The sequence below is a fragment of the Coturnix japonica genome, chromosome 3, assembly GCF_001577835.2.
Source record: "Coturnix japonica isolate 7356 chromosome 3, Coturnix japonica 2.1, whole genome shotgun sequence".
In the NCBI taxonomy this organism is placed as follows: Eukaryota; Metazoa; Chordata; class Aves; order Galliformes; family Phasianidae; genus Coturnix; species Coturnix japonica.
This window is the reverse complement of record NC_029518.1, coordinates 36,997,195-37,009,751: the sequence shown is the minus strand read 5'-3', so window position 1 is coordinate 37,009,751 and position 12,557 is coordinate 36,997,195. Positions and strand designations below refer to the sequence as shown.

Here is a 12,557-nt window from a genome sequence, read left to right as displayed (position 1 = left end):
CCAGTGAGCAGGTGAAGTAGCTTAGGAGTCAGGTGTGCATGCATGTCAGGGAGAGGAAAGCCCAGAAGAGCTGACTGAAACCTCTGGTTTTTATTTTTAATTTTTTAAATTCACATTGGCAAACCTTGACCTTTTTATTGGCTAAAACCTTCTTTCTCCAGGGAACTAAATACAAACCGTTGGAACTCCTCCTTTCCTTCCCCTGCCATTCACACTCTAGATTTGGTTGAATGCATCAGGGAAACCTCAAGGCCATTTCCCGCAATCAGTGCTCAACTGCCAGGAATCTTCTATTTCTAACAGAAACTGGCATATGGGTGGAAAGTTCTCTAGAATTCAGTCAAAAGAATTGTCCAAACTGCAAGACAAAGTTGGGCACTCAGTCTAAAGGAGTTTTTACTTCCTAGGCTACAGATTACCAAAGTCTGTTCTAACAAATTGAGCTGAAATGCATTTGCCACTGACTTCCCAACAAAGAAAGGGTCTACACATTCTCACATAAGTTCTGTATATCTATATAAAAAAAATATAAAAAACCAAAAGCTAACAACTTGTAAAAGAGAAAAACAGTATTTCTCCTAAGGATGGTGTTCATTAAGTTACAGAGGATTTTTGTGCGTGTGTGTTTGGTGTTTTTTTTAATGTGCTTTGGAAATATACTCCTTATCTGTTTTTAGAGTCAGCAGTGATTACAGAGTGAGATTTCCCCTGTGCTACAGCATACTTCCTCTCTTTCTGAAGCCTGCTCTGCATCCCATAGCACAGGTTAAGAGTGGAGAGTCCCTCAACATCAGCCTATTCTCTATCACTGAAAAGCAAATGACTTCCATCATTGTCCTAAAGCTGAGGAAAGCAGTGAACCTTTAACTCCCATTTCGTGAGTAAATGCTCTGAAATCTTATCTATTTTATGAATCTGCAACAATATTGCCACCACATCTTCAAGAATCATGTAATTAACCCAATTTTCTAATGAAATTTATGTTACTGACAACTAAATTTTCACCCAGAAATTTTTAATCTGCTCCACAGTTCAAATGTGATGGAGAAATAAAGGTCTCATAACTACGCTTCTACAGCATATTTGTAAATGAGTAATTAGCTAACAAATCCAATGCAGAACAGTAACTATGCAAAGTGGCATATGTGTCTGTTCTGAAAGTAAATATAGTGTAACTCCTGTTCAACCAGCAGTAGGGACCTGACAAGATAAGGATGCAGTCAAAGAAGAATGGTTAGTGAATACAGGGAGCAAAATGGAAAGTGCAAGTGGTATAAAAGTTTATAAAAAACACAATACTTGGAGTCACAGTATGTTTAGAAGATTATATTCATGACATAAGCTTAAAACTCTTTAGAAAGGATGTTTAATTCAGATATGGATTTTTCTATAATTAATAAAGTGAAGATGGATGAGCTCTCTATCATAATCATGTGGCATGCCTTGAGGACTTTAGGGCAACTCAGTGCCAAAATGCTTTGTTAAGGAAGCAAAAAAAATTACACCAAAGTTTTGAATAATAGGCATTAGTATGCTCAATTAAATAGTTTCTTAAATAAAGAGTTTCAAAACAAGCAGTATAAAGCCTAAAGTTCTGCAAGTAATTTAGTTGAGTAAACTATAATCATATAACAGGCTTCCAGAGGCTGGTCATGTATGCCACTTGTGATTTCCTCTCCTGGACTTCAGTACCTAAGTTGCGCTATTTTGGATACTGAACTAGGACTGTAATCTGCATTACAATCAAATATTAAATCCCTCTACTAATTTCAACAAGGAGACAGCTGGAAAGTGATTTGCACTAGTATTACAAATATATAAACAAACACTGGCTAGTAACTATGCTACATAGAATAACTTCTCCATGTGAATTTTTATCTGTTATGATTTTGCCCAGTTTCTTCTTTCACTTATACTGGTTTTCTTCAAAAAAATACTAAAAACTTGGCAGAGATCTAGTGCAGCAGTAAAATGACCTCTTCATATGTTACAGAAAAATCTCTGGAACTATAGGATGAAATAAGCTTGATCAGTTCATTTCTACAAGTGACACTGGATTAGAGAAGCAGACTTCAGCTACAGGTCATCCTGAAACTGTGGCATACTGGCCACAAGCTTAAGGCAGCACTAATATCACAGTGGCTGGTGGTGAGAAAGAGAGATCAGTGACAATCTGAAAGCTCCACTTGACTGCTGCTACTGCTTTCTTCTCCATGGAAGGAAAACAGCCAGTACAAATAGACTGAACCACCACCCGATTCACAATTCACCTGAGAAGAGATGAAGGAATTTGCTAGCCAATGAGAGCAAAAATTCCATGTATTTAATCTACAGCCATTAGAGAATTTGAGGAGGATGAGGTGCTGTGAACTTAATGGTTTATCCACAGTATTTGGGGCAGATTTTGAGAGGAATAACTGTAATTATTCTCTGGCTTCAATGCCATTACTGCAGACTTTGAAACTGCAACAAGATAAGGATTTCCCGACTCCTAAAAGGAAACTTTCACATTAATTTCATCTAACAGACCAGAGAAGATGATTTTTCAAAGTTAGACAATGGAGTAGGGCAACAAATTCTTAGATTTAATTGACATTTTAATGTTTGAGTGTCCCTTTGAACAGCTGTCTAAAGTGCATTCCACATTTCTGTTCCATCACATATAACCTGGGAGTATCTTTACAGAAACACAGATTCAATGGCATATTACAACACATACAAATAATATGACTAGTTAATTTTGACTCCCACTCATCATCACATAAACATACTTTCATATTCAGAGTTATAAAATTCTAAAAGGAAACAGGATCACATACATCTGTTAAAATGGGTTCCAATAAAAAAATTATCACTGCATCACCCTCTAAGAGATAATTTATAACCATTGGTGCAGTCTTGCATATGAATATACATATTTGCAATATTTCCTGCTAAACTGTTCCGGAAGATTCAGGATAGTGCTTATAGCAGACAGCCTGATGCCTAAGAAGATATTCCAAGTGATAAAGTAAGCTTAAGTAAGTACCCTGCAAGAACTGAATGTCATGCAGGTTCTGTATGTTACTAGAATGTCCTACATATGGAACAGATAAGGAAATCATAATCAAACCATACCTTCACTAATGTTTTATAAAAGCCTGAAGAGAATTCTCCATTTACTTTAAAACAAAAAAAAAAAAAAAACAACCAAAAAACCGATATCCCCATTTATTCCTGTTCAGATTGCATACAATAGCAACCATGGAACATGGAGACTGATATACTCTTGTGCAAAGCTAAACAGAAAAAAAAACACTTCAAGAACACACCTAATGCATTGCAACCAGTAGTGAGCATTCAGTTCACAAGGTTAGAGTTGGTCTAGTCCAGACAAAAATCTCCATAAATATTATGGTTTGTACACTGAAGCCTTAAAACTACTTTGCTCCGCAGATCTGCTTCTTCTGCACCATCCACCTCCAACAGCTTGAGTAGTTACAGACTTAGATTCCAGTATGCTTTACATTTCAAACAGGATATAGTTTACATACAGCATTTTGCATTATCGTATAAGCCTACAAGATATTTCAGCGTGTTATCTTAAAGCAAATGCAGCAATCTATATACACTCTAACCAATTATACAAGATAGCTGATGGTGTAATTTTCCAATGGCCTTAGCTGAAGTATTAATTTTATGTAACTGAAAAAAATAACTGAGAACCTTGATCTATAGTTTTCCTTCAAAATGAGGAATTTTCTTTGCTATACCACACGACTCTACTTTTTCTCCCAAGAGAACACTTGTCCACAGCTTTAAAGTTTTTCTTGATTAAATAACCTGAAGCCACTCAGCTGACCAAGCAAAAAGAAAAGCCAAAACTTTATATGTGTTACAAATAGCACTGAAACAGTTAGCAGAATTTTAAGTGTTTTACCAGATCACATCTCACAAGAAAACCCACAAAGTGTTATACAAAGTAGTAATAAGGAACTGTTTTAAACCCACAGTAATAAGGGCTTTCCAAATGGAAAAAAAAAAATCAACACAAAACCTAACACAGTAGGCATTCTATCATGTACAGGAACATAAAATTTCCAAATGTTCCAATCAATCTTTCAAGTTTTGTTGTTTTGCCTTTTTCTTTTTTTGAAGTGATCCTCTCCACTGCAATACTAAGCAATTTTTTCTCATTTCCAAAGTCCCTGAATAAACCAGATGACTTCATATTCAACTTTATAGAACACTTGCATAAGACATAAGACAACAAACCTAAAAGGTCACATAATACTCACAGAATTAGTAAGATGAACCCATCATTCATTTATATGTTAACTAAGTTGTACATTCTGTAATTCAGCTTTAAGTAATGAAAGAGCACACAAAATACATTTATCAGCTTAAGGTTATTTTGTGGCTACTTTACAGAAGAAACTTTAAAACAGAAGAAAAAGCAGGATTCACTGTTTCCTAAGAACAAGGAACTCCTAGTCAGATAATACTGTGATTAAAACTCTTATCTGTCTTATTTCCAAACTATTTCCCCCCTGCATCTAATCTTTTGGGTCAAGAAACATACAAGGCTCCTCCTCCCCCACTCCCACCCCTCTCACAGACAAGGATCTTAGAGTCACCTCTGTTTGCAAGAAGCCCTTTTGCACAAGGCTACACAGTACACTTTAAACCCTGCATGAGAACAACTTTAGGCAATGACAATTGGCCTAAATGACTATTATATAAAATATAAATAAAATATGTAAATAATAATATATATTATATATATTAAATTATATAAAATATTTTATTATTCTCTTTGGGTGGTTTTTTGTTGGTTTTGTGTGTTTTGTATTACAGTTGTTGTTTGTTTGTTTTTTTAATACAAAGTGATTATTTAACATATAAATTAACAACTTCTCTGTTGCATATGAGGAGAAGACTATTAGGAGTATACATGCCCCCAGCATAATACTCTCAGAAAAGCATATGAAACAATTTTGGTTCCAGGTAAAGTAACACAGAGGTCATGCTAGAATAAGTTATAAGAATCATTAGAATTTTACAGCACTATTTCCCCATGCAAGAACTACATGTTAAACTTGTTTCCTCTTAGTCATTAAATATTTTGAGGGATCCAAATTCAGCATGAAAGTTAAATAGCATCGACATAAACACTGCAACAAATCAGTAAGAACAAGCATTCAATTTTCTAAACAGCACATTAGAAGTACAAGTCAAAAATGTGACAAGTGTTAACAGCTATAAAAATAACTAGAAGTCTACAAACATTTCAAATGTTTACAGTTAATAAATCCTACTAACAGCAGTACTACAGTCTGGCCCAAGAATTGCTAAGTTTAAGACACACTGCTTTGCTAGAAGGCTTGTTCAGCAATTATTACAACTCCATGCTTCCAACTAGAGAATGAATGAGATCTTGTCTGTGGATACGCCTCTATCACATAAAATTACACCCCAATCCATCTCCAACACAAACTCTAATGATGATGGTTAATTACATAATCTGTAATTTTCTGTGCTGACATACATCTGCTGTTACAGATATTCAGTACTATATATACCTTGTTTTGACAGATCTGATGGACTGCTCTAGTATGAGCTTCTGGTATCACTGCAGTGCTGCGGCCTGCATTGAGATCAAAAACTTCCAGTGCTCGGTTGCTACCAGCTGTAAGTACAATATCTGTAAAATTCTCTGTGTTAAAGTTAAACTGATCTAAAGAAACAAAAAACAATTAAAGGCTTTGTTGTATTTAGTACCTTACAAAACAAAAAAGCAGTTCTAAGGCATAAATTCAATACCCCAAAAATATGATAACTACACTGATAGAAAAAAATCAAATGCTAATTACTTTCACTGAAGTTCCTGCCAGGTCATGAGATACAAAATTTCAAGAAGAAAACAGGAATTTTCTGAAGGATACAAGAGTAAAAATCATTTACTGCTGAAAGGCTGGTGATCTCCATTGTTGAAGCCATGGGAAATGTTTCTACCAATTTGCAAATACTTTTCCGTTTGTATCTACAAAAAAAATATCAAATAAATGCTAGCATTAATGAAATAAGTTGATACACAGCCACCAGTAACCCCTCAATGGAATCATAACAGAAACTTAAGCGCATTCCTTTATTTTTAAAGTTGAAGCCACAGATCTTTTCATTTCTTGACGAGTTCTATTAAGAAGGAAACAAGCAAAACAAAACAGTTTGTTAGGAGAACAGGTTTAAAAGAAAATAAATATGGTATTTATATATGTAAAACAGATCTCCCATCAACATGAAATGCTCGAATAATCCCATCTGTATAGGGAAAACAATGGAAAGAAAATATTCTTTAAGTGCCTATGACCATAAGCAGAAATGCCACTAGTTCTTTATAGCATCTCACATTCTAATTACTGGGACAACAAAGAAGGAAATGATCAGGGGAAAAAAAAAATCCCTTTAGGTGGCAACAGAACACTGGGCTGATCACATATCACCAAAGGATCTGGGCCTTCCAGCACAAACCAGAATCCTAAGGGACACCTGCAAGCTCCATGCGGAGCATTATGAACATTTCAATCCCTCTGAAAGTTTCAGGATCAACACTGTGTTGCAATTCAGTCTGATTTGAGATTTCTGTTTAATGAAAAAATACTGGCATATCAAGAACAGTCTAATGAATGCATCATCAAACTTCCTCCTGGTTGATTTACCCTACTAGAAGAGATTCACTGAAACAGTTAAGTAGTTCCCAAATGCAAGATTAATTGCTCTGAGTTAACTGAATTTGCTACACATACTTATACACACAATTCAAAGTGCAAGTCAATTGAAATTAAGCCAGGCACTGGGGACACATGGAGCTGGACACTCTACACTAGTTCTTGACTCTTACAGGCTGTATCTTAAAGCAGTGAAACCAAATTGTTATAGAATAACAGTCATAAGCCAGGAATTAAATCCAACACAGAAGGTAGGTAATCAGCCACTGGAAGAAAGGTATTATGAAATTCAGACCATATAAAAGCTTAAACGACATCTACTTCTAACTTGTAAGAACACAGTTCAATAATAAATACATAGGTGGAACTTTCCCTAAACTTTAAAAACCTACGTTTCCAGTTAATAGAATTTCCAGTTTATTGTACAAAAGATTGCTACAAATCTTACAAGGGGCTTGTTGAATAAGTCACAGAGGAATTAATGCAGTAAGTGCCAGAAGGAATTGTAATGCTTATACAGATAAAGTAGTGAAGAGTATACAAAGGAAAAGCTTAAAAATAAAGAAGTTTACAAAGAAACTTTTTTTTTTTTTAAACCCACCAAAAATGAATAATGAAAGTGAAGTCATATGCAATATGGCTAAGAATTCCAGTCAGGCCAGTTTCCCTAGATAAATTTGATGGCAAGCCATTAGCAAAGACAGTTCCTTTGTAGAATTTCCAATTGGCTGTCAAAGTCAATTCATAGAATCACCAAGGCTGGAAAAGACCTCTAAGATCATCTAGCTCAAACATCTACCTACTAGCAATATCGCCCACTAAACCATGTCCCTTAGTAATGCAACTAAACGTTTCTTGAACACCCTCAGGGACAGTGGCTCAACCACATCCCTCAGAAGCCTGTGCCAACTTCTGATCACTGTTTTGGAGAATAATTTTTCTCTGATATCCAACCTGAGCCTCCCCAGCAAAACTTGAGGTGATTCCCTCTAGTGCTATTGCTAAGTTGCGAACCTGTTTTCAGATATTAGAACACACTAAGACAAGACCTAGAAAACACAGCACTGATGAAAGCTTAGAGCAGGAAGCACATACAGGCAAAACTCCAGATCACATGAAAATTGAAGTGACTATTGTAACATAAACAGGTCTAAATTACATCACCATCCCAAGCCAACAAAAAGCTTATGAGGAAAACCAAAGAGGGCTGCCAAGCATCTTCTCACTTCATTATTTTTTTCCCCCAGGTCTCCAGCTGAGGTTATGTACTGAGCATTGACCTGACAATCAAAATTACAGTTGTTTATATGTAATCTAAATTACAAATCTATCCTCCTTTAATGCCTTCAATCATTAGAAAGTGATAGCAGTCTTAAGTGACTCATTTTTAATGTCTTATATCCACCATATATTGGAGATATAATTTTGGGGGGGGGGAAATATGTTTACAGAACAGTTGTTTTCAGAAAATCATAGCTTGTTTACTTTAAAAAAAAAACATTAAGAATACTTCACATTTCATCACAGTAGGCATTAAAGTACACAGTGGCTTTAAAAAGCAATGCTTCTGTTACTTGAATGCAGTTTTATTCTACTTAAACACCTTTCAAATGGCTCCTTCTGGTCTTAGAAACAATGCATGAAACTAAATACAAGATGAGATTGGATTTTGTTTTACTCAAATTCATATTCAAAGTAAAGATAATTAAAAGCTTTCAAAAATTAAACACAAAACAGCTACATCTCACTTGAGCAGGCACAACTGCTGACAACAGTGGAAATTCACTGGTTAGAAATTTCGAAGAATGCAAAGAAATCTGCTTGGGTTGTGAAACATTTTGAGATTAATCAGATGTAGAAATCAAGAAATTTGGATTCTATTCCCAGAACTGCAATAAGTATCCTCTATGACATTTATAAAGAACATTTTCTTACTTCTGCTTCTTGATTCCAGTTTTGAAACCCAACCAACATTTAACCATTTAAATAAGTTGTTGTAACACATAGCTAATTAATACTAACAAAGAGTTTTTAAAATTCTGCAGAGAAACACCGATAAGATTTGTCATTGTATTGTCTCCCATCCAAAATGTGGTGACAATCCACTGCTTAGCCAGATGGTACAATCAAGCTCTTCTAATTAAAGATATAAAACATGCTCTGGGGGTTAGATCCAGCTTCTCCTTGAATCAGGTCCATTCAAGCATTCTTCCAAACTTGACTCAGAAGGCAAAATTAAAAGTTGTGAGAAACAAAAGAAATGACACAGTGTTTCATAAAAGAAATGCTGGGAAATGAACTGGAGGGAAGCCACAAGAAAATGTCAAAACAAATTAACCTCCAGTACCATTTTATTTTTTTTTAATCGACACATATAATCAAGCTTCAGACCGGTTTGTGGATTTGTTGTAATGTCTACAATTATATGTTCAGTCTTCTGGCATTACACTAATATCCTGGAGAGCCTAATTGCATATTTTTGAGTTTACTTTAATCCATCAAGGAATACTGAAAGCATGGCAGTAACAAAAATGCTGGGATAAGCACAACTCTACACACATTAACAGCTTTAAACCAGGATATTACATGCTTCTAACAAAACAATTGGAGAAACACAGTACATGATGAAAGCTCAGTGTTCAAGTCCTTCCAAAACTGTTGAGGTGGATTCTACAACTGCAACACATTCCATAATACCTCTAGCATCTGAACTAGCTAGATTAAGGATAGCTCACATCACACTATGGAATTTCTTACTATTACTGGATGCATTCCTCTGGGAGGCCTAAGACCAGAAAACAGAAGTAAAAAGCTATTTAAACTTAAACTTATTTAATCTTAAAAGCAAAAAATAATCAGAAGAAGAAAGGGTACAAAAGAACAGTTTATTGTTTTCTGTCTTTTTCTAAGTTACTCCAATACTGCCTGTATAAACATTAAAAGTTAGGAATGGCACAGGTGATTTGCCTGTTTTCTGGCATTACTAGCTTTCTCTGAATAGATTTACAGCAAAAGTGGGAGCAGGAATGTTTCCTGACTTCCACCTTCAATTTTTTTCATTATTTGCCTTCCAACTCCTCCTCCCCCTCTTCCCTGCCCAAATAGTTTTATCTTTCTAATATAGCATATATACAATAAAATGAAAGCAAGAAACTGTATTCCTTTGAATTTGATTTTCCAGTCTAAGTGTTGTATGTGTCTATGTGCATTACTACTATAATATATTACTGAGCTCATACAACTAAAAGCATCCTCCATTAAGGATTTTGACAAGAAATTGAAGTTACAGGATCAGAAGTACTTCTGGATTAACAGTAAAAAACAGGCAGATCACTGAAATCCACAATTAAGTAAATATTTAGAGAAACATACAAACTGAAATCAGATCACAATCATTAGTTACTTTTTCAAATAAGGAAAATCTGTTTTCAAAATGTATTTTAAAGTAGTGATGTAATTTGGCTTTTTTCACCTTTTTTGTTTTTTTCTTTAGGATTGTTTAAAATTTCAGTGAAGATCAACTTCCTCCATCCAGAAAAATTCAAAGATGTTTATCCTCTGAACAGGGGGATAAACATCCGAGGAATCTGGCAAGACTTCCCCATCTATGAATGAGGCTCAATACTACTTAATATCACACTATTCACAATATCAACTAAGAGATTTCAATGCCATAATCTTAATTCAGTTTGGCATTCTTCTGAAAAACCTGTAGTGATAAGAGAAACTAACCTTGAAGAGGTTTGTGTTTTTTTTAAATACTACTGCTTTTAAACACATACATACATGTACATATATATATATATGTATGTATTTGGATGTAGTAAAATATTTTAGACAGCAGTACTGCTGAGAACCAGCAAGAGCAAGTGAAGAACACAAAACCTGGTAAAAAGATACAAGGACAATTTAGCTGCAATTGTGAACAAACATCCAAAAAAAGGTATAACAGGCAGATTAAACAGAAAAACCTGATTCCATGTCAGAAAAGAGGAGCAAATTAATTATCAATAGAGCAGTTAGTAAAAAGTGCATGGAAGGATGCTACCAGATGAAGAAAGAAGTGGAAAAAGATGAAGAAAGAAGTGGAAAAAGATTAATAAGAGAATTAATTAGACACAATAGATTGAAAGTCATTAAAAAAAAAAAAACACAAAGCAAGCCACTTCCATTTGACAGAAAACGAAGAAAACATTTGCAGCATATTGGAACCCCTGAAAGAAAATACGTTTAAAAATACTCCCAAGAGAAGAGAAATTGCAGAAGCTACACAATCATAACTCAGGATGCTGATGTAATGTACAGTGGAAATAATACAATTGTGGTATTGTATGGTTGAAATAATGTAAGTATAATGTTCAGTTGGAATAGTACAACTAAAGTCGTAAATAAATAGCCAGAGGGTATCTAAGAAAAAGGACTCACCAACTCTGAGGCCTTCAAAATAAGCACTCGCCAATGTCAAGGCTCACCAGAGGAACTCTACAAAGGCACGATCCCCAGAAAGAGATGCTACCTTAGTGGTGGTCAACCCTTAAGTGGGATCTGGGAGAGGTGGAGTCAAGCTCCACCCCTTCCAGGAGCACAGCTGAATTACCTTCACCTGTGCTCCCACAGCTGACTCATCATTTGCCTCAGATGGTTAATCAGAGGTTCAGGCTGCAATCAACTGTTTCCCCTACATGTATATAAGTAGAAAGTAAACTACAGGATGTCTCAGATTATTAAAACTAATGGTAAAATAGTATTTGCACCCAAAACCAGCACACAGTATAAAAACCTGACAATTCCTTCACCTTCCCCTACCCCTTCATTATGAGGGAACAAAAATTTTTGCAATTAGCTTGTTCAACTCTTTCATCTAAATATTGTTCCTAAAACAGCCCTCCATCCCACCTGACCCTTCCTTCTTTTCCCCCAACCCAGAAAAATCTCAGATCAAACAGTAAAAGGAGTTTCATGTATTTTCACTGCTCTGCTGATGAGGATTTAACTCACCGTCTTAGGTCATCCTTTGCTGCATCTAGATGGCAACTTAATAAATAAAACTCAGCTCCGCAACACAGCAACATAAATGTATCCATAAAATAAAATTGTGCAAATCCTACAGCCCTGTGGAACATCTCTTTTCCCTGAAACACAAGATATGTTATTAAGAATGGATTCTAAGACACTAAATATCTTCTGTCTGAGATAGATAGTGCTAAAGCACAATTCCCCTGTTAAACTAACCATATGCCAAAAAGTTAACTTACTACATAGTTGCCCTCCCTATTTTTGAAGTCCATTAATTTCAAAACAAAGATTTCATATTGCTTAAATTAGCAGGCATTTAAGAGTATTAAATTTAAGAGTAGCTGTAGTCAATTGAATCCAACACAGTTGAGTCTAAACTTTCATGTGTAGTGGAGCAGACTATATGAAGACAAGTAGAGCTGAGCCAATGCAAATAGAAAATATATAGTAGACATTAAAATCGAAACTTCCTGACATGTCCACTAGAGTTGGCTACTGGACCTTTTTCCAGATTGTCATGACAAAAGCCTAATTTGAAGGCAATGAAGACCACGTAGATCACAATATCAGCTCGAATGACTACCAGTCAGTACCTCTAGAAATCAGTTCGCATGTTCCACCTACAGACTATTAAAATTAAATTAGATCAAAGTAGCATCTTCTGTGAACTAAACTAACACGAGTTTCTAATTACCAGAATTAGGGCAGCTTCATTCTTGCAGACTGACCAGACCCTTACAGTTCTATCATCCGATGCAGAAACTATCCACTTCTTGTCATGACTCCAGTCAACAGAATTAACTACACCATCATGACCTAGTAAAAATAATAACG

The 12,557-nt window shown here is 35.3% G+C and overlaps 1 protein-coding gene across 1 annotated transcript in view; it reads right to left on the bottom strand.

The window, feature by feature from the left end:
• Positions 1-12,557, bottom strand: part of WDR27 (WD repeat domain 27) — a 56,828-nt gene that overhangs the window by 24,479 nt on the left and 19,792 nt on the right. Inside the window, exons 18-21 of the mRNA XM_015857952.1 lie at positions 12,418-12,539; positions 11,706-11,839; positions 5,925-6,022; positions 5,562-5,683 (exon numbers count right to left, since the gene is read on the bottom strand). Of these exons, the coding sequence (XP_015713438.1) occupies positions 5,562-5,683; positions 5,925-6,022; positions 11,706-11,839; positions 12,418-12,539 (476 nt within the window). The remainder of the gene's footprint in view (positions 1-5,561; positions 5,684-5,924; positions 6,023-11,705; positions 11,840-12,417; positions 12,540-12,557) is intronic.